This window comes from Lissotriton helveticus, chromosome 3_1 (genome assembly GCF_964261635.1).
Source record: "Lissotriton helveticus chromosome 3_1, aLisHel1.1, whole genome shotgun sequence".
Taxonomy (NCBI): Eukaryota; Metazoa; Chordata; class Amphibia; order Caudata; family Salamandridae; genus Lissotriton; species Lissotriton helveticus.
This window is the reverse complement of record NC_136061.1, coordinates 1,780,768,525-1,780,789,265: the sequence shown is the minus strand read 5'-3', so window position 1 is coordinate 1,780,789,265 and position 20,741 is coordinate 1,780,768,525. Positions and strand designations below refer to the sequence as shown.

At 49.4% G+C, this 20,741-nt stretch overlaps 1 protein-coding gene across 1 annotated transcript in view; it reads left to right on the top strand.

Moving 5' to 3' along the window:
* CEP85 (centrosomal protein 85) overlaps positions 1-19,384 on the top strand; it is a 416,919-nt gene extending 397,535 nt beyond the window's left edge. The window contains exon 14 of the mRNA XM_078682660.1: positions 16,493-19,384. Coding sequence (XP_078538786.1) covers positions 16,493-16,656 — 164 coding nt within the window. The 3' untranslated portion in view covers positions 16,657-19,384. The remainder of the gene's footprint in view (positions 1-16,492) is intronic.
* The last annotated feature ends 1,357 nt before the right edge of the window (positions 19,385-20,741 follow it).

Below are 20,741 nucleotides of genomic sequence, written 5' to 3'. Positions count from 1 at the left end.
CGCGGTAAGAATCACCTCTTCTAGCCAGTGTCGCTAACGGCTCCATCGCAAGAGCAAATAATAGGGGAGAAAGTGCGCACCCTTGTCTAGTTCCCCTGTTCACCTCATATCGATCCGATATTAAAGCCCCCACTCTCACCCTAGTGCCTGCCGATGCATAGAGCACCTTCGTCCATCGTATGTAACCTTCGCCTAGGCCAAAACTGTGCATCACCTTGTACAGGTAGTCCCACTCTAGGCTATCGAAAGCCTTTTCTATGTCGATCGACAGCACCATAGGGGCTCTTGCGGTCGGCGGAGGATCGGCTATTAGCCTAAGCAGTCTACGAATGTTGTGTGACGTGTTCCTAGTAGGAATGAAGCCCGATTGGTCTCTATGGATCAGACCCTGCATATGGGCTACCAGTCTCATGGCTAGGATTGTGCTTAAGATTTTATAGTCCGTCGTCAGCATTGATAACGGTCGGTACGAAGCCGGATCTGTGCTATCTCTACGCGGTTTTATCAGGGGAATCATGATCGCCTCGCGCATCGATTGGGGTAACTCGCCCTTCTCCTTGGCCTCATTATATATTATTTGTAGTCTTGGGGCTAGTAAATCTATATATTTTCCGTAAAACTCGATAGGCAGCCCGTCCATTCCTGGTGTTTTATTACGCGCCATTCTCTTTATAGCCCCTCTAATTTCCGTGAGGCCGAACGGGCCCCCGATGGCTTCAATGTGTTCCTTCTCTAGTTGAGGCAGCTGGATCTCGGTTAACAAGGCTTCTATCGCCTCAGTTCGATTCTCCGAGCCCCTCCCATACAGCCTTTCGTAATATGCTCCAAAGCAATTTAATATGTCCGGTTGGGTGTTGTACACCTCTCCACCCAATCCTTTCAGGGATAGTATCGGGGTATTGCCCCTACTGGGGTTGGCCAGCCAGGCTAGGAGTGCCCCTGTCTTATCCCCCTCAGCAAGAGCTTTAGTCAAATAAATTTTATAATCAAAGCTACGTAGGCGCTCTACCTCCGCCGCCACCGCCTCTCGCGCTGCACATACCCTACCTTGTAGTTCGGGGCGGTTGGGTCGTGATTTCTCTGCATCTCTCAATTTCCGTTCAGCCTTGTCTAAGTCGTCTACGAGTGTCCGCCGTGCACCCGCAAATTTCCCTATACAGTGTCCCCTTACCACTACGTTGAGTGCATCCCATTCTGTAGCTCTGGAGGAGGCAGTCTCCTCATTCTCTGCAAAGTATTGGGAGATTCTGTCTTCTAAGGCTGCGTTGAACGGCGGGTCATCCAGCGTGTCTGGTCGGAGCCGCCACGTCGGGATCAGCGTAATCCCGTTCATCCAAGCTAGTGTGAGGAGTAAGGGGTTATGATCTGATATCGTGCGTGTTAGATATTCAGTCCGGGCAACCATCGGTAATACCGGCTGGGAGCACAGGAATGCATCTATGCGGACGTGGAGGTCGTGCATGCCGGAGTAGAAGGAATAGTCCCTCTCTGCTGGGTGTTGCACTCGCCATACGTCCGTCAGGTCCCACTTCTCTTGCCATTTTGATCTGTGTTTCGCCAATCTGTGTACTGGGGAAGCATGCAGTGGTGGGTGTGACCTATCTAAGGTGGTGTCCTCGATAGAGAAGTCCCCCCCATCAGTACCGGTCCAGTGAAATAGGTAGCTAATAGCCTGGAAAGTTTAGTGAAATATGATGCTTGCTCAGCGTTCGGTGCATAAATGCTGCAGAGTGCTATATGGCGACCTCTGAGCAAGCCTTCGACTGCTACAAATCGCCCATCTGGGTCTACAGTGTGCCTAGTGACCTGGAAGGGGACCCCGGCCCGAATCCAAATTAGTACTCCCCTGGCGAACGCTGAATACATGGTGTAGAACAGGTGACCCCTCCACCTCCTTTGCAGTGCAACCCCTTCTTTTTTAGTTAAATGAGTCTCCTGCAGAAAGGCAATGTGAACCCCTCTGCGGACAAGGTAGGAATGAATTTTGTGCCTCTTTGTCATTGAATTCAGACCCCGCACATTCCAGGACACACATTTTAACGACCCCACACTATCCATTATCCCGGTGTGGTCGGCCCAGGGCAACTTCCAACAGCGGCCAGACGCCAGGTATGACACTATCCCCACCCGTTCCCAACAACCTCGCTCCCACCCCTCTCTGAGCTCCGTTCCCTCCCAGCTCAGTCCCTCCCCCCTCTCCCCATACCATGCCCTGAGTTACCCCAACTTCTCTAGGCTCCCCCCCCCCCAGAACAGGACCTAACTGCAAAAGAGTTACCCCCATCCAAACAAATGAGCAACGTGCTCTCAAAACTTCGCACTCCGCAGTTTGTACTGCGGCGGCCTTATGGGCCTCTGGGCGCGTGTACTAGCTTCTGCTACGTTCAGTTGCCTCCCTGTTCCCCCGCCCCTCAATATGCACCCAGACTCACGTTAGTCCAGTCTCACGGCTGCCTGCTCAAGTGGTTGCGCGCGCCATACTAGCTAGACTGTCGCAGCAAGTCCCCCCATGTCCTTGTTTCAGCTGCCGAAGATTTCTTCTGCGGTTTGTGGTGTGACTTTCGGACCCCTTGTGCTGTCCACTTCCGATAGTTCAGTTTCCGAGCCCGTTCTCAATTCCTCCGAGACCGATTCTCTCTCCAGCGGCGTCGATGCCACGCCCGAGACCTCCTTCACCGCTTGCAGCGCCGCTTTCCGTTCCTCTTCCGTCTGAGATTCCGTTGGTTTTTTCCGGTGTTGTCCACGTTTCCGGAGTCTCTTGGACCGTCGCACCGAGCTCTGCTGGAACTCCTCCTCAGCTCTGAAGCGGGCCCCATCCGTCCCAGCCTTGTAAGTGTCCCACCAGGACCATGCCTCCGCTGATGATGTGAAGAATAAAGCTTTCCCATCTACTAATATTCGGAGCCTTGCCGGGAATAAAAGCGAGTACTGCAGTCCCTCCGTGCTCAGTTCTTTTTTAATGGACAGGAACGAGGCACGTAGTTTTTGAGTTTCGAAGGTGTAATCCGGGAACAGCGTGACTTTACTGTTATCTACCTGGAAGGGCCCCGCCTCCCTTGCTCGTTGCAAAAGCCAGTCTCGGTTCCTGTAGTGGAGCAGTTTGATCACCACCGGTCGTGGGGGTAGACCCGGTTTCGGGGGCTTGGCAGGTACACGGTGTGCCCGCTCTAATGTGAAGAAGGGGGATAGGCCCTCCGGGGCCACCACTGTCCGCAGCCAGTTCTCTAAGTAACCCATCATGTCTGTCCCTTCTTTTTTCTCCGGAAGGCCCACTAAGCGTACATTGTTCCGACGACTGCGATTTTCAGCGTCCTCCGCTCTCCTCTCTAGTGCTTGGATGCGGTCTAGGGCTTCCGTGAGCCTCCCTTCCAATGCTTTATGTCCCGGCACAATGTCTTTCAGAGTGATCTCCGCTTCTTTGACCCTATCAGCTAGTTTCCCATGGTCAGCCCTCAGGAGCCCCAGGCCCGTCGATACCTGAGCAATATCCCGGTGCAGAGCGTCCTTCGTGGCTGCAATAGCTTTGAGGATCTTGTCTTGCATCAGTTGCAACTCCGATTGGGGCTGCTGTGCGTCCTCTGAAGCCTCTGTGGTCGGGCTCCCATCTCCTTTTGGTCCCCGCGGTTTCCCCATCGCGCCTCTGATGTATCAGCTGACCCTGCCTGGGCAGTCTGGGGTAGGTAGTTCACTCAGCAGATGGCCGGTTCGTATTCCTAGGTAGGAGTAGGCGCCGTCCGGGTAGTGGCGTCTCGCGTTCTGCGTGGTCGGGGCCCCCTGTTGGCGGTGGTTGTCGAGCTTCAGGGGCCTAGTCGCTGTGGCGGTGCGTTCCTCCCTCAGGGGAGCAGTAGGGGTGTCCATGGCCGCTCTCCCCAGTGTTGAAGCCCAGCTGTGTTCAGGTCCTTGTCTTCGCTCGGGTCGGGCTCTCTGAGCAGTCGCCTGGGACACTTCTCCGTTAGACGGCCTCGCTCTGTGGTCGTTTGCTTCTCCGGCTGCTGCACTGGGTCTCCGATCGCTCACCCGCGCGCTCTGGGGGGAGCAGACCCCAATGCCAGGGAGTCGAGTTGTCGCCCCGGGATCGGAGCAGTTGCACCCCGTTGCCGCCCGTCGCCAAGGCTCCACACTGGCCTGCCGTAGGAGCGCCAGTCAGATGTCACATCCCCGATGTTTGGAGGCCCCGAGGCCCGGGTCCGGGTGCAATGTTCCTGGGAGTGGTGGGGCTCTCGCTCGCCAGCGCTCCCCACTCCCGATGTACCGCCCCTGTCGTTCAGCGATGGGCAGAGCGCACCTCAGGGTCGATGCAGGGCCCCGACTCCCGCTCCGGCAGCCCCCGGGATTAGTATAGGTGAGTGCACCCGCAGGGCAGCCGGGCCCAGATCCGGGGCACACGGCTCCGCTCCTGGTTGAGGATTGTCCTGCTGAGGATGTCCGGGTCCCCCACCAGCCTCCTCAGAGTCGAGGCAGTCGGCTCCCCGGGCAAGCCCCGCGCGCCTTCCCCGTTTCTCGCTCACCTTCGGAGCCCCCAGCAGCCGTCCGGTGCTACCGTCCCTGCACCTCAGCAGTCCCGCGGCGAAGTCCTGCCGACGTCGCGGGCTCTCCGGTCTTCTTGCCTCTTGCCCGAGGCGCCGCGCTCACTGCTCCTCCAAGCGCCGATGTGCCATCTCCAGGGGGGCTGTAGGCCCTCAAGCCGGGGCGTAAATTTTCGGGTCTCACTGGGCCGGAACCCCTCCGGGCCCCGCACCGGCGCCCTCAAGGTCCGCCGCCGTCGGGGTGTCTCTCGGATGCAATCCCTCACTCACTGGTCCGTAGGCTCCGCACAGTGGGGCTCCAGGTCACAGCCGACGACAGTCTGCAGTTCTCAGCCGCCTCCACGTCGCCATCTTGTGCTCCGTCTTCCCGGGCACTCCGCGGCCAGTAGCGCTCGTTGTGGCTGTTCTGCTGGCTAGCCACTCGATCGGAGCAGGCACAGATGGTAAACGTGGGATCGACCCGATATTCACGGGGATCCCACGTCTGGTTCCGGATTTAATACGGATAAGCGGGCCGAGGGTCGGGAGCCTCACTAGGCTGCGTCCGCTCTCATCGGCTGCTAGCCACGCCCCCCCGATTAGTAGTTTAAGTTGTTTATGAATTACCTCCCTCGACGCAGACACCAAGACCTCAAAGGAGATTGTTAACTACCAAGGAGCTTTCCTTTTACTAAGTCATCCGTGCTGCAGTGGCCGCTGCTTAGCTGGTGGCAACCATCTTACAGATGACCCTCAAACTGGATGAGCAGTTAAAGATCCTAAATCTTCTCTTCCGAAGATCCACCCTATTTTCTCACCACTTTATGTTGTGTACGAGATGATCAAAATGAGGCTGAGATCGTAAAGGTGGTGGGACTTTTGGAGTGAAGGTGATTTTATAAAGCACAATACAAGTTCAGTGAACATTAGTCCTACCCACAAAGGGTTTAGTTCACACACGGACCTTGGCAGTGAGGCCAAAGGTGATACCAGAGGAAACAAAGGTCAAACCAACCTCATCAAGACCTTCTGATACATTGGGACAGTACTCCTTTTGTAGGAGACACTGACAACATAATGCTTCCTCCTCTTTTCGCATATCCAGTCTACCTCATGTGGTGGGAGATGATAGAGGTCGTGTGGGTCCTAAAGATTGTGAGTCATGAGTACTGAGTATTCTTTAAGGCAGACAGAGCACAACCCGAGATTTTCATTTTGAAGAAAAACGTTTGTACTATTACAAACCTTTTCAATCAAGCTAGTTTTCACTTTACGTAAAATGAACTTGGAGTTTACTTCAGATACTTCCAGATTTAGAGGAAAAGCACCAAATCAAAATTCAGACCAATTGTGGATCTAAGCCTCACCAACAAGTTGATCAGAAATTAAGTGTTTTGCATGCTGGATCTTCATGAGTTCTTTGTTCACTTGAAACCTTTATTCCATAGCCCAATAATGTCTGAAATGCTTTTGGGGCTAGGAAGACCAAGTATGTCGAAAGTTGGTACAAATACTGACTGGCATCCCAGCACCAACTTTGTTCCTCAACATACAGGGAGGTACAATATCCTTGATGTGATGCTTTCAAGGCTTGCACAGGAAACCTGGCAGTGGGCTATCCAAAGAAAGTCAACACTACCAGCAATTCACCTTCCAGGAGTGGGCAACACGGAAGTAGAGAAACTCAGCAGGCAAGTAACCGTATCTCATGAGTGGGAACTAAACCAGAGATTTGTCGAAAGGGTGTTTTTAGGTGTGAGGGCCAAAACTTCATGTCCAGGCACCCACACAGCCCTCCCTGACGGATGTACTTTTGAGAGACTGGTCTAGAAAATGTGCATACGCTTCTCCACCAATCCCACTAATATTGTTAGTAATAAACTACTGCAAACAGTCTCCCATGACAATAATCCTCATTGCCCCCAATGAGAGAAGCAAACATAGTTTTCAGACCTAATAGAGATGGCACAGGACAGCATACTAAACATGCCAGTCTCATACAACTTGCTATCCATGCAGAAGGAAAATGTTCTCCACCTAGAACCCAACTCTCTGAGTTTGGCAGCCTGGCTCCTGAGAACAGTTCAGACATAGGTCTTCCAGAGAGCTGTGAAAGGACTACGGGAAACACGAACGCCAACTACAAGATAATGCCACACTTCCAAATGAGAAAAGTATGTGAGGTAGTGCAGAGGGTCTAGCGTGTTGAAAAACAGGTGCCTGGTGGCTGTACCAGACACCTCATCTACTAGACCGCAAACTGATTTATGCCTCTCTGAAGGTTCACGTGACAGGATGACCATGAGGAGCGGGGAGCTTGCAGATACACACCAAGAAAGGAATGATTACCTCATTCCCACTCAGTCTTCCCCATCATCAGTTCCCATCGATTCACCATCTGAGGACATCAGTGTTTTTCACAATTTACTGGACAGGGCGGCCAAGAGATTTGATTTGCCAATGCTAACTTCCCAAACAGAGTGCTTTCCTGGATTTCAAAGAACCCTTTAGGAAGTCAGTGCGTGCCAATCCCATTGTTAACTACATATGGGAGGAGGGCCTCAAAGTCATGAAGGCCAAAGTGACTCTGGTTCTTCCCAGGTTGGAGACAAAATATAAGGCTCCAGAAGATGCTCCTGCCTGGCTTGTGGGCCACCCGAACCTTGACTCTGTTATCTCTGGGGCTGCTCAGAGGAAATCTAAGTACCCATCTGCTCCGATCACAACACCTCCAGATAAAGAAGGCAGATGCTTTGATAATGCAGTCAAATACTTCTCATCAGTGTCTGCTCTTATGGTCAGGGCAGCTAATGCTCTAGCGATCTTGGGGTGCTATGGTCACCAAATGTACTGCGATCTAGCGCCATACATTGATCACCTTCTGGATGATAAGACAGAAGGCAAAAAGATCTTCCAAAAAGATGGGAAGGCATCCTCTGAGGTTGTAGACTGAGCAATGTTACAACAGCCTTTAATTCGCTGGGAGGAGCTGCAGTCTTAAGTCTCCAAGTTTGGCTCAGGGCACATCTTTGCACTCGGAAGTGCAGAACAAAATGCTTGATCTTTCTTTGATGGAAAGGCCCTTTTGGGAAACTTATTGATGAGGCTCTCCAAGATATAAAGGACACGGACATGGCCAAGTTGTTGGGGGGTGCTTCAGTACCATAATGTACCCTTTCAAGGGGCACAAGTAAGAGGTCTTCCATCATATAGAGTTGGACACCACCAATATAGGTATCCCTCTTACGCCTCCTCTACTCAACCATATCTGCCTCAATACACCCAGCGTCCGCATCAATCTGCAGCATACTCCAAATCTGCACCCAGGGGAAGAGCGGGGCGACAGTGGAAGGATTCCTTGCATCGCCAATGACTACTTTCAGGCTCCGGCTATCCCTTGCCCCGATTCTCAGGTCACCTTGGTGGGGGTTATTCAAATTCCACCATGCACTCCACCCCACTTACAAGCAGTAAAACATCTTTCGTTTAGAGGCCCTTTAAATGCTCCAAAAAGGGGCAGTAGAGCCAACTCCTGCATACCAGAGGCTTTCAAAAAATGGTGGCCTATCCTGGACGTGAGGGCTCCACACCAGCCCCTACAAACAGTCCTTCCACATGGTCACATTGCAAGACATCTTATTACTTCTAAACAAAGGAGATTTCATGGCCACTCGTTCTACAGGACGCATACTTCCACATCCCCTTCCACCCATCACACAGGAAGTATCTCCGATTTTCTATAGCCAGGAGCCACTACCAGTTCAAAGCCCTGCCGTTTGGCCTAAAAACAGCATCAAGAACATTTACCCAGTGTCTTGCTTCGGTGGCACGTTTTCTGAGAAGAAAACGTCAGGTGTTTCCCTACTTGGACAACTGGCTGATCAAAGCACCATCAGCAACCCAGTCGTCCAGGGCGGCTTGCACAAGGTTGTTTGCCAGTCTTAGGCCTTGCCTAGAACAAGGAGAAATCAATCTTACATCCTTCCGCAAACTTCGCCTTTTATGGGGCGATTCTGCGCACAGCCCTCAACAAAGCCTTTCAATCACTGAAAGGCAGACCAAACTAGTATCCATGGCTCAGTTCATTTTTTATTTTTTTTTTGTCAAATCCGTTTATTGGCATGTCAAACAAAGGTTCTCAGTACATTAGACATTTCAACTGTCATCACAGTAATTGGGCATGTTGAATACACAGTTAGCGACATCATAACATACAAATAAGGAATGCTATGTCACGGGCGTGGTAGGTAAAGAGGATAACCGCCCAGTACTGGCGCAGATTGCCGGGGCAGCCGCCCCAAATTAGGTCCATGACTGTCCACGCGCTAATCTTGTTGGCATGAGCTAAATTGGGGGTGGATCATCCCATCACCCGACTTATGCATAAACATGACTTTACTACAACAGTAGATAAGCAAGAAAAGGGAAAAAGGAAGAAAACAATGGTGGCATAATCAACAACCCTGGCACATGGTGGTCCTCTACACCCCCCTCCCCACAAACCTCAACCCCTCCCCCCCCCCCCGACACATGCACACATTCCAATCACACTTGGGCCTACACCCATAACCAAGATAACCCCAGAAGATGAAGACAGCAGCAACCGCCTACTGAACCAGGAGAAGAGCCCACGGTGCACCACATTCTTAGAGAGCGCCACCTTCCATGGCTCAGTTCATCCTAAGAAAATGGTCACTTTCAGCTCACTGGTACAAGTCTCTCTTGGGAACAATGTCATCTTGCATCCCTCTTCTTCCCTTCTGTCGTCTGAGGATTCATCCTCTTAAAGGAACAGCTAGACTTACAATGGCATCAAGTGGAAGGTTGTCATTACAATTACTCCAACAATGGTCAATGCCATCTCTTGGTGGACTCAGCAGAAAAACATCTGTCTTTCTTCTCACCAACCCGCTCCTTGCATAATCACTACCTATCCTTCTCTGGACGGATGGTCTGTATTTCTGCAGGATCTTGAGGTCGGTGGCTGTTGGCAACAGCAACATAGCTTTAGTAAGCTGATGTGCAGAAAGCAAGGCGCGGTACTTTTAGCCCTATAAGCATTCCTGCCAAAGATAAAGAACTCCTCTGTTCTAATCAGAACAGACCACACAACTCCGATGCATTATGTCACCAAGCATGGGGGCACAAGATATCTGAATGCAACAGCAGACATGTTAAGCAGGCTCAAGTCCTCATGCCACGAATGGAAATTACACCAAAGGACAGTCAACATCTTCCTCCAGTGGGGCAAGCCAACCATAGACTCGTTTGCGACTCGGGTGAACAAGAAATGTTGGTACTTTGCAAGTGGGCATCGTCATCCGAGATCTTGGAGTGTTTTTGATGTTATGCCCAGGCACCTTTGCCTAAGCTTTTCCACCCATTCCCCTCCTACCAAGATTACTGATGAAGAGGAAGGCAGAACCCAGCAGTATCCTCCTCCAAGCCCCATCTTGGCCATGCCAGTATTGGTACACGGTACTCCTACGTTCGAGGCATATCAGCTGTAGATCATATGCTTTAGCATAGATCGCCATCTAGTGTTGGGTCCGGATGTTTGCATTTTGTTTTTCTTCAAAGAAGTATTTCTAGTCACAATTTTTTAATTTTTTTATTTAATGAGTTTTATATAGCGCTGGCTAGACCCGTAGGTATCGGAGCGCTTTACATTCGGTTAGACAATGTTACAGAAAATGATAACAATTACACATTACATCAAAAATAAGCAACACTTGAAAGAGGAAAGAAAGGAGAGGGAAAAAAGGAGGAGGGGAAGTGTGAAGGGGGACGATGAGGGAAGAGACGGCAGGAAAGACGAAGGGAAGTCTGCCCAAAGACCGACTGGGTAGGTGACGTCTGAGGAGGGAATCCACAGCCCGTCTCCCCTTTAGCTAAACAAGGTAGCTCCATCGGACATCAGTCAAATAACTAGGTCTCAACTGACGAGGGAAAGTTCACATAAAGTCCGGTGGATAAACGGGGTGGGAACTAAGGGAAAGGACAGGTGAGCACAATGTAGGTGACTCCTCTTATTGGTGATAGTGCGCATGGGCATCGACTTCATCCTTAGATTGTTTTGCCGTAGAGGGTAATGATGGAGTTAGTAAGAATAGTAAAGGAGATTTCCATGTATATTGTATCAAGTAAGATGGTACTGCAACAGGTAAAAGTACTCGGGGAGGGGGGTGGGCGCATATGATTCTACAGCTCTATATGCCAAGAACAGATGCATACTGGGTAAGTAGCATTTTCTGTTTGATGCATATGAGCTATAGATCGTATGCTTTAGCATAGATTATACAGCAGTTATCTCCCAAGCGGTAGCTAACCTGTAGCTGTTGCAGTGGTTTGAAATAGTGTCCGTAAAACTGCCTGGCCCACACTAGCCTGTTACCTTGCTTTGAAATGGTGTCCGTAAAACTGCCTGGCCCACACTAGCCTGTTACCTTGCTAACACATCTACACAATAGTGTTTTGCGAATGTGTGTTGTAGACCATGTTGCAGCTCTGCAGGTGTCATCTAGCGACCCTTGACCCTTCCAGGTAGGTCGCTCCCCCTCTGCACAGCACCACCTCTGCCCGTTCTCTCCCTCGCTGCCACCGTGTCTCTCTACCCGGTTTTTCCTTCTGCTCCCCTCGCGGCCCCCATGTCTCTCTGCCCGTTTTGCCTTCTGTTGCTTAGCTGCCCCTGCATTTCTGTTACCTTTCTGCCCTTTCTTTGGACCTTTCTGCCTCCTGTGCCACTCGTTTGCCCCCGTTTCGTTTTTGTAACCTTTTCTGCCCTTTCTTGTCACCTTTGTGCCTCTGTGCCACTCGTTTCCCCCTGTGACCTTTCTGCACTTTTTTGTGACCGTTGATCCTGCTCGCAGGCAGGTCGCCCCCATGCCGCTGCTCATCACCTGACTGCCTGGTTCCTGCCTCCCTGCTGCCTCCTTGTTTCCTGGGTTTTTCCCTCACCTCTGCCCTGTGCGCCAGTTCCCATGCCCCCCCGCCGCTCCCGCTCCGGCCCTTTCCCGCCGCTGCTTCCCTGCGGCCCGGCCCCCCCTGCACACCCATTCGCCTCCCCGCTCCTGCCTCCCAGCTGCTCCTCCCTCCCAAGCCAACTCATATGCAGGCCGAGATGTGGCCGCAGAGCGGCCACACGCCATTGACGTGCCGATGGCGCGCCTAAGGCAAGCCCGTCCGTGCCTTGTCCGCACCCAGCGCCAGACCCCTGGACCCCGCGAATGCCACGACACTAGAATCCACTACGACGCCAGCACCCTCCACTCACTCAACGCCAGCCAAAACCACACCTGCTTCCAGGCCGCCCCGAAATTGACCCTTCTCCTGCCACACCTGCAGCTTCACCTGCGACAGAACCACCAAACCTCCAAGGACTGGACCCAACCACCTCCACTGCATACTCCTCAACGCACGCAAACACGCCGTCGAGCTCTGGGATCTGCTGGACCCCTCCGCCCCAGACGTGGCCTTCCTGACTGAGACCTGGTCGAGCGACTCCTCGGCGCCCGACATCGCCATAGTCATCCCGGACGGCTACAAGATCACCTGCAGGGATCGCGCCAATGGAATCTGAGGAGGAATAGCCATCGTCCACAAGTCATCCTTCCAGGTCGCCACCCACGCAGACGACACCCTCAACACCGCCGAACACCTGCACTTCCGGATCCACACCGACCCCAACACCACCCTCAGAGGAACACTCATTAACAGACCTCTCGGACCCCGGGCTCAGTTCAGCGACTCCATCGCTGACCTCGCCAGCACCCATGCACTCACCTCCACGGACTACATCCTCCTCGGGGACCTGAACTTCCACCGCGAACAACAACGACGCCACCCTGATCGACAACCTCGGCCTCAGACCACTCTTCACCGCACGCTGCCAGCCACACGCTGGATCCCATCTTCTCCACAGGCTCCCACGTCGCCTTCGACCATGCCACCAAATTCCACTAGACCGACCACCGCTGCATCCATTTCACCTTCAAGAAACCAACCACGCAGCACCGCACCCAACAGCTGCCTCACCGCTGCTGGAGCAAAGTCACAGAAGACCAGCTGATCACCTCCCTCACCAAGAACCCACCCACCGACCCCCACCAACCCAGAAGCCACAGCCTGAAACCTCACAGTGGATCAACGACTGCGCCAACACCCTTGCCCCGCTCAAGAAACCCTACAACAGCCACGCCAACAAGAGAGCCTCCTGGTTCACCGACTAGCTCCAGACCTCTAAACGCGCATGCCGGAACCTGGAGAAGACATGGCTCCACGAACGCACACCGGACAACCGCGCAGCACACAAGGACGCCACCCGCAGACACCACCACCTCATCAGATTAGCCAAGAGATCCTCCTTCAAAGACCGCTTGGATAACAACGCACACGGCAGCAAAGAGCTCTTCAGCATCATAAAGGAACTCTCCAACCCCAACAACATCCTGCCCTCACAAGAACTGTACGACTCACTAGCCATCTTCTTCCACCGCAAGATCGCTGACATCCACGACCGCTTCAACACCATGACCGCCCCGACTACGCCAGACTCCACCTCCCCTGTGAACAGCGCCAACCGCCTGACCTCTTGGTCCAACGACGACGAGACACGCAAGGTCATGAACTCCATCCACTCAGGATCTCCGTCTGACCCGTGCCCACACCACGTGTTCAACAAAGCAGACGCAGCCATCGCACCCAAACTACGGAAGGTCATCAACATCTCCTTCGAAACAGCCACATTCCCGGAAAGCTGGTAGCACGCCGAAATAAACGCCCTCCTCAAGAAGCCCAAAACTGACCTCAAGAACTTCTGGCCCATCTCCTTGCTCCCGTTCCCGGCAAAGGTCATCGAGAAACTGTCCCGCCACCTGGAAGACAACAACATCTTGGATCCGTCCCAGTCCGGATTCAGACGAAACCACAGCACCGAGACAGACCTCATCGCCGCCACAGACAACATCAGGCGCCAACTAGACAACGGCCAAACATCAGCCCTCATCCTCCTGGACCTGCCAGCAGCCTTCGACACGGTCTGCCATAGCACTCTAAAGCCACGCCTCCTAGAAGCTGGAATCCAAGAGAAGGCTCTTGACTGGACCACGTCCTTCCTCTCCGGCAGAACCCAGAGCGTCCGCCTCCCACCCTTCTGATCCGAAGCCACCGACATCCTCTGCGGCGTCCCCCAGTGCTCATCCCTCAGCCCAACGCCGTTCAATGTCTACATGGCCTCCCTCGCACAAGTGGCCCGCCATCACGACCTCCACATCATCTCCGCAGGATTTACTAGTGGATCCCGACCGAAACAAGAACGGTGACACAGGCCCTCGTCAGCATCAGACTGGACTACGGCAATGCACTCTTCACAAGAATCCCAGCCAAACACCTGCGACGACTACAACGCATCCAAAACGCCTCCGTCCGACGGATCGTCAACGTCCCCCGCCGCAGCCACATCACCCCCCACCTGAGACCTACACTGGCTCCCCGTCGATAAGAGGATCACCTTCAAGCTCCTCACCCACGCACACAAAGCACTCCACAATGCCGGACCAGCCTACCTGAACAGCAGACTCAGCTTCCACACCCACTCCCACCCGCCCGCTCTGCCAGCCTCGCCCTTGCCGCTGTCTCCCGCATCCAACGAACGACCTCCCGCGGCAGATACTTCTACTACTTCTACTTCGCCGCCAAGACCTGGAACACCCTCACTACCCACATACGGCAGACCCAAGACCTACTCTCCTGCAGAAGACTCCTCATAACCTGGCTCTTCGAGCAGTAGCAGCACCCCCCTCGGCGCCTTGGGACCCTCACGGGTAAGTACTCTGATTGATTGATTATTTTTCCTAAGAATGCCATAAAAATCCCTAGTTTGCGTGTAGAATGCGCTCTAGGGGGGATTGTTAATGTGTGTTTAGCTTAAATGTGGCATATTTGAATACTCTTAACTATCCACCATGCAATACCCGCTTTTGATATGGGATTGACTTTATGTGGTGGCGCAAAAGCAACAAGTTGTTTGGTTTTCCTATAAGGTTTTGTCCTTTCTTATGCAGTATAGTAATGCTCTTTTAACATCTAATGTGTGAAGAGCACGCTCCGCCACTGAATCTGGTTGAGCAAAGAATACAGGCAACTCAACAGACTGATTGATGTGAAGGGCAGAAACGACTTTAGGTAAAAATGTGGGATTAGTCCTAAGAACCACTTTAATTTGGTGTATTTGTAAAAATGGTTCTTGTATAGTTAGTGCCTGAAGCTCACCCACTCTTCTTAGAGATGTGATGGGTTGAAGGAAGGCTACTTTCCAGGTGAGAGATTGTAGTTCACATTTGTGCAATGGCTCAAAGGGTGGACGCATGAGTCTTGTAAGAACTATGTTGACGTTCCACACAGGAGAAGGTGGAAGTCTTGGGGTAATCATTCTTTTAAGTCCTTCATAAAAGTTGTAATAACGGGCACTCTAAACAGAGACAAGTGCTGTCTGTTTTGCAGGTATGCCGCTATTGCAGCAAGATGTTAGCGTATAGATATGATACGCTAAATTAGAACGCTGTAGGTGTAACGATAACAAATAATGTTTTGTATTTAAGCATCTAGTGGATTGATCTGATTGTTTCAGTAAACTACAAACCGCTTCCACTGTGCTGCATAGAATGCTCTTGTGGTAGGGCGCTATCCTCTTTGACACTCATACAGTCTGGCGGATGATTAAGGTAGCCAAACTCTATGATTTCAGGTGCCAGATAGCAAAGTTGAGATAACTGGGATCTGGATGTCTTCTCTCCATGCTTCTGACTGAGAAACCTGGGGTAAAGGTGTAGTTTTTGTTGAGGAACTACTGATCGTTCCAACAGGGTGGTGAACCAGGGTTGCGGGCCCATGTGGAAGCAACTAGGATCAGTGTCAGGGAATGCTGTTTGAGTTTCCGAACCACTAACGGAATTAGTGGGAGAGGTGGGAAAGCATAAACAAATCTTCCTGACCAATTCATCCATAGCGCATTGCCTTTGGACAATGGGTGTGGATGCCTGGACAAACTGTTACAAGTAACTTTTTTTCATCCCTACGCATGACCCTTAAACTGGTGCTCCAATCTCTTAATCCTGGTCTTGATACCTAACCCCATATTCTTCACCCTCATACCCATACATCTCAAACATACAGCTTCACCCACTAATAGCATACACTTGGCTCTACACCTCGAACTCTTAATTTCTAGACCCTAAAACTATAAACCTGAACTCTGTATCTCAAACCCATAAAGCTATTCTCCCAAGTCCTTACCCTATACTCCTAACTCTGACTTTGACCTGTACACAACATAACCATAACACTTTACAAACAGCCTTCAACCAACACCTTTAGACATATACCCTTCGGCTTTAACACCATACTTTTAACATCTATACTCGTAACCATCTACCCTGTTTCCTTATTCCCCAACTCCATAATGTCTAACCCCTATAACCCAAACTCTTAATCCTATTCCCTAAACCTTTAACTGATCCTCATACGCTTAACCTCAAACCCTTAACCCCTTGCACACTGTCTCCTACTTCAGTACATTTTTGGAACAAATACTTTGGGAAGTATTCTGCTTTGTACAATATTTATTTTTAGAACTAATGATTGAGGATCGTTCTTTTTAGGAGCGTTACTTTCACCATATTTTTGAGGCAATGCCACAGGGAAAGTATTCTTTGCGTTCTACTTTTTGGCATCCACCTTCTGGTAGTGTAGGGAGCTCTAAGTGGCGTGGATGATTGTAAGAGGCTCTATGTTGATTATTGGAACTCTCCCTACTGGGTGGCTGCAGTGTCTGGGGTTTTCTTAAGAGTTTCGGTGTTTGGCAGTGTAGAATGGAGGGAGCTATCAGCCCTGTGGTTTGGACGTCTTGTAGATGTCTGCACTATGAAGGGGTGTGCAGTATTGGCTTTTCTCGCTTATATGTATAACTTTGGGTTCTTTTTGTTTTTCAGCTCTGCCGCCAGACATGGATGAAAGTGTAAATATGCAGAACCCCGAGGTCCTGACCAGAAAGTTAGCAGAAGTGAAGCAATTGCACAAGGATATTGTGGAATTAAGAACCTCCATATCTGACCACTATGCCTCAGATATGGGTGAAAACTGTGTCACACAGTGAAGTGTTAGTGACTGTAATGGAGGCACAAGTTGATGCCAGAAGGATTTATTGAAGACAGGATGGGACATGGCATGTGGCTTTCCAGGCTACGATCAAAACATCTCAAGGGATTTTCACTTCTCAGCAGAATGCTTCTTGTTGGTACAATCGACTGACCGATATCGGCCATGCTCATGTTGGTTTCGGTGCCCTTATGATACTTTCTTCCCCATTAGCATCCATAAGGAAGCCCTTGTTTGGATATGCTAGGGGAGGATCTCGAGGGGAGCTACTGCTTATGCCAAAACATGAGCACTGAAACCTTCTGTATCTTGTAATGTAAAAACAGTAGCCTGTTTTGGGGGGAAAAGGGAAGGAAGGGACCCAGAAGAGGTCTTTGGAAGATCTTGCCAACTCTGTATGGCCTGTCCTCCTACTGGTTATACTGAGCTGGTTCTCAGTTGTCCACATATTGTTTAGTATTTAATGCACTTTTAGATTTCCCTCCTTTCTGTTAGACCCACATGAAATAGATACCTTCTTTGTGCCAAAGACATGAAACCAGTCCCTGGTCTGTGTGTTGTGGTGAAAAAAATCTCTGGTGTCTTCTGTAGTGCCTTCAACTCCTTCGATTCTTTTTGTCTTGCCATTTCTATTCTATGTCTTTTCCCTGGAAAATTTGCTGTGTTTTTAAAATACACGCTTTAAGTCGGCTGGTACCTCTGGGGTTTTTAACCCACATTACCCAGGGCACTTTAATAACAGTTGAAAAAAAAACAAAAGCGTACCTCGAAATGGTGAGCAATTACTTCTGAGCCATACTATTGTACTGTCCTAAAAACAAGTGCCTCTTGTTATGGCGCCCATGAGCGCAAAGCCATAGTATGGGTCTTCATTAAAACCATGCTCCTCAGAAGTTTTTCAATAACTGCTGAGCCCATCTGTTGACGCCTAAAAACAGGTGTGAGGGGAAGCGATGCTCCATGAGCCCATGTGCCTCTGTATAAAGGTTACTCGTGGAATCGTAGACCTGAAAAGAGAAGGGGTTAGAAACAGGGTTACCACTTTCCTTTCAAAGCACAAGACGGGTAAAAGAATACTTGCAAATATCTTGATTTGCTCAGTGCCTTTTGTACTATACTTAACCTAGCGCTGTGGACATGATAGCTGCGTGTCCACGCTGCTCTAGAGACAAGGTTGTCAAAGCTGCTTGTCTTAGATTGTGTCATACAGGCCTTAATGTTTATATGAATATCTCACTCTGTTTGGATTGTGCTGATATTTCTTTGAACGCTACTGGCCAGCACCGAATAGGCAAAACCCTTCATCAGTGGAATGTACTTGCTTAGGTTCTTGTTTATAAAACCACAGCCTGGACTCTGAATGCTCTCCTGCTTGAACCACTAGACCGTTGGAGAGTTTTTTTCCTCTTGCTCGGTGCTGCATCCCTGCATCGCTCAGCTTTGCATTGTTAAACAGGTATTGACATTTATCAAGTGATTTTTTGCTAAGTATTTTTAAGCAAGGTTCTATTTAAATTGCATGATATTCGAATAGTAGACTACTTTGTCTCAAAGGCAACCATGACAGTTCTCTGGGAAGCTAGACTATTGGTCAGCTGCTACTTTTGAGAGCCCTTGGAAAGTTTTCAAAGGTTTTCATTCTGAACTGTTCATAAGTGCATCCTCGAATACTTAATATTGATTTCTCAAGTCCTCTTCTTGGACGCCGCTTGGAGCTGTTCAAAAGATGTTTTCTTTAAATGCAGGTGAAGCACGAGTTCCGCTATTTGCATCACTGCACAGTGAGATTTCACAGTGTCCTCCATTCATTTTCAGTGGAGCGTAAGTAGACTAGTTTGCAAGAAAATATGGAAACAATTGGTTCAGTTCTATTTTTGAAACCTCTTGATGGATTTGACTCTTCTATAGGACTTATTGTTACAGATGTATGCTAATCATGCCTTTGCAGTTGATGGGCTTTTTGTATGGCAGATGACATGAGACTTTGATGACCGCTCTTGAACTTGTTGAAGTTTATTTCATATTGTATAATGCTTCTCTATTGGCAGGAATGCCTTCCAGTAAGTTATCCTAGAAGACTTACTGACTCTTGCAAGACTGATCTCTTTCCAGCAATCAGTGGTGCTACCAGTTGCCCTGTTTTGTTATTCAGCAGGTGCCCTTTCGTACAATTCACATGTCAGTAGCTCCAGATCACTAGTGCAGGAGAGTTAATATACCCACCCATGTGCAGCCAAAGTGCCAACACTTTCTACTCTGTGGCTTAGAACCACCAATGTAGTCAGAATAGAATGTGGTGCTTTGGCTGTACTATGTTGTGTGAAGCTTAATTTTTATTATGGCGTGAAACATGCCAAAATATCCGTCCCCTACTTCTTCCTGAAGCAACCCACTTTTTTTTTTTGTTGTGCTGTGAACATGGGAATCGTCAATTTTATTTTGTTTGATTAGAAACTGTATTGGAGAAGTCCCTAGCATGGGCTGACGGTTTGGAATGTGGTCCACTCCAGTTTGTTGCTTGCTTTGAGAAAATCATGGGGCACGTAGACTGACTTTTTCGTCAATACATTTCAAATAATGTAGGATGCGGAGACGATGTCAGATTGAACTGCAATACTCTCAAATGTTTATATTGGCCAAGTAATTTATATGAATTGTTTGTAAAATTGTTTGTTTTTTGATTGTATTGAACCTTTTTGATAAAAAATAAAGTTGATATATCACCATTGCGTTTATTCAGCAACTTTGCAAAACCTGCTGTTTGACCTTACCATGGCAGGGACTCTGAGAGCGAGAATAGCCCAGGTAACCTCTGCAATCCCTACGAAACATGATAGAAGAGCAGACCGCTACCATTAAGCCCACTTCAAATATTTAATTGCTTTTGGATTGTCCTTTTATTCATTTCAGGTGTTTCCTGTTGTAGATAAAGCGTTTCCTAGTTGTAGTTTCTTCATTCGAGGACCAAATGTTAGCGTCTCTGCCTACATGTGGGGATCCCAAAGCACTTTCATTTTACGTAAATTACTAAATGCAAACAGAGAAATCATGAATACTGATCAGCCTGCATTAACATATCTGAGGCTACTTTTTCTGAATCTTACTGTAGTGTTTGCTTACTTTTAATTTTGAAACCAAAATACATTTACAAAAATGTACACAAAGCAACACTGCACTATTTTGCTAACATTGATGGCTATGGAAAATGAAATAAACCTAAGGAATTTTCGGCCAGCTGAGGAACAGTCTTTTTAAATATATGTGCCTCATTTGGGGAGGCATCTATTTATATATCCCACAATGAAGAGATTTGGCGATTGCCTCAGTAACTTTATTTGTGTTTGTCTGAAAAGATCTCGAAACACTGTGGGGTTAAGGGGTGTTGGTCACATCCTTTGACAGAATTTTGGTAAGTCTATATATTTTTTCAAGCATCATTGTCTAGTGCCTGAAACTTTTCCACCTACCTTTAAAATGTTTTAGTGGATTATTTCCTGCTTGTGTCATCGGGCATTGACCCTTCATTGGGATGAAATAGTCTGTGAATTATCTGTATTGTGTGTGTTGTCTACCATCCATCCACTCATACAGCAAAAAACCCAACTTTGCAAGAATATCTCCAAAAGGATTTCTAAAGACCGAGAACCGAGAATGTGAAGTCGAAAGGCTTGAGGTGCAAGGATGAGCAAACTATTCACAACAGAAAGGCTGTGAATGTGCTCCTGTCCCCAAAAGACACCCAAATTGGATGGTTTTGGCAGAGAAGACTCTACAGGAGCTCTGCCACTTGTACCATGTCTGACTTTCCCAATCAATATTAACCATAGATCCTTGCGACTGGTACAGCTGTTGAGCCTACGCGCCTTCTCTGGAGTTTTGGAGTTTTTCTTTGTCAAAGGGTAAACCTCGCTCAACACTGAAACCTAGATTGATGTCTCAACACACTTGTCTCTTGACTCCATGATGCATCATTCAGCACCACACCTGTCAATGTCATGTAAATTGAGGCCTAGTAGGAGTATTCCCACTAGGCCTCAATTTACGTAACATTGACAACCACATCTTAAAGAAACAGGTTAGTAT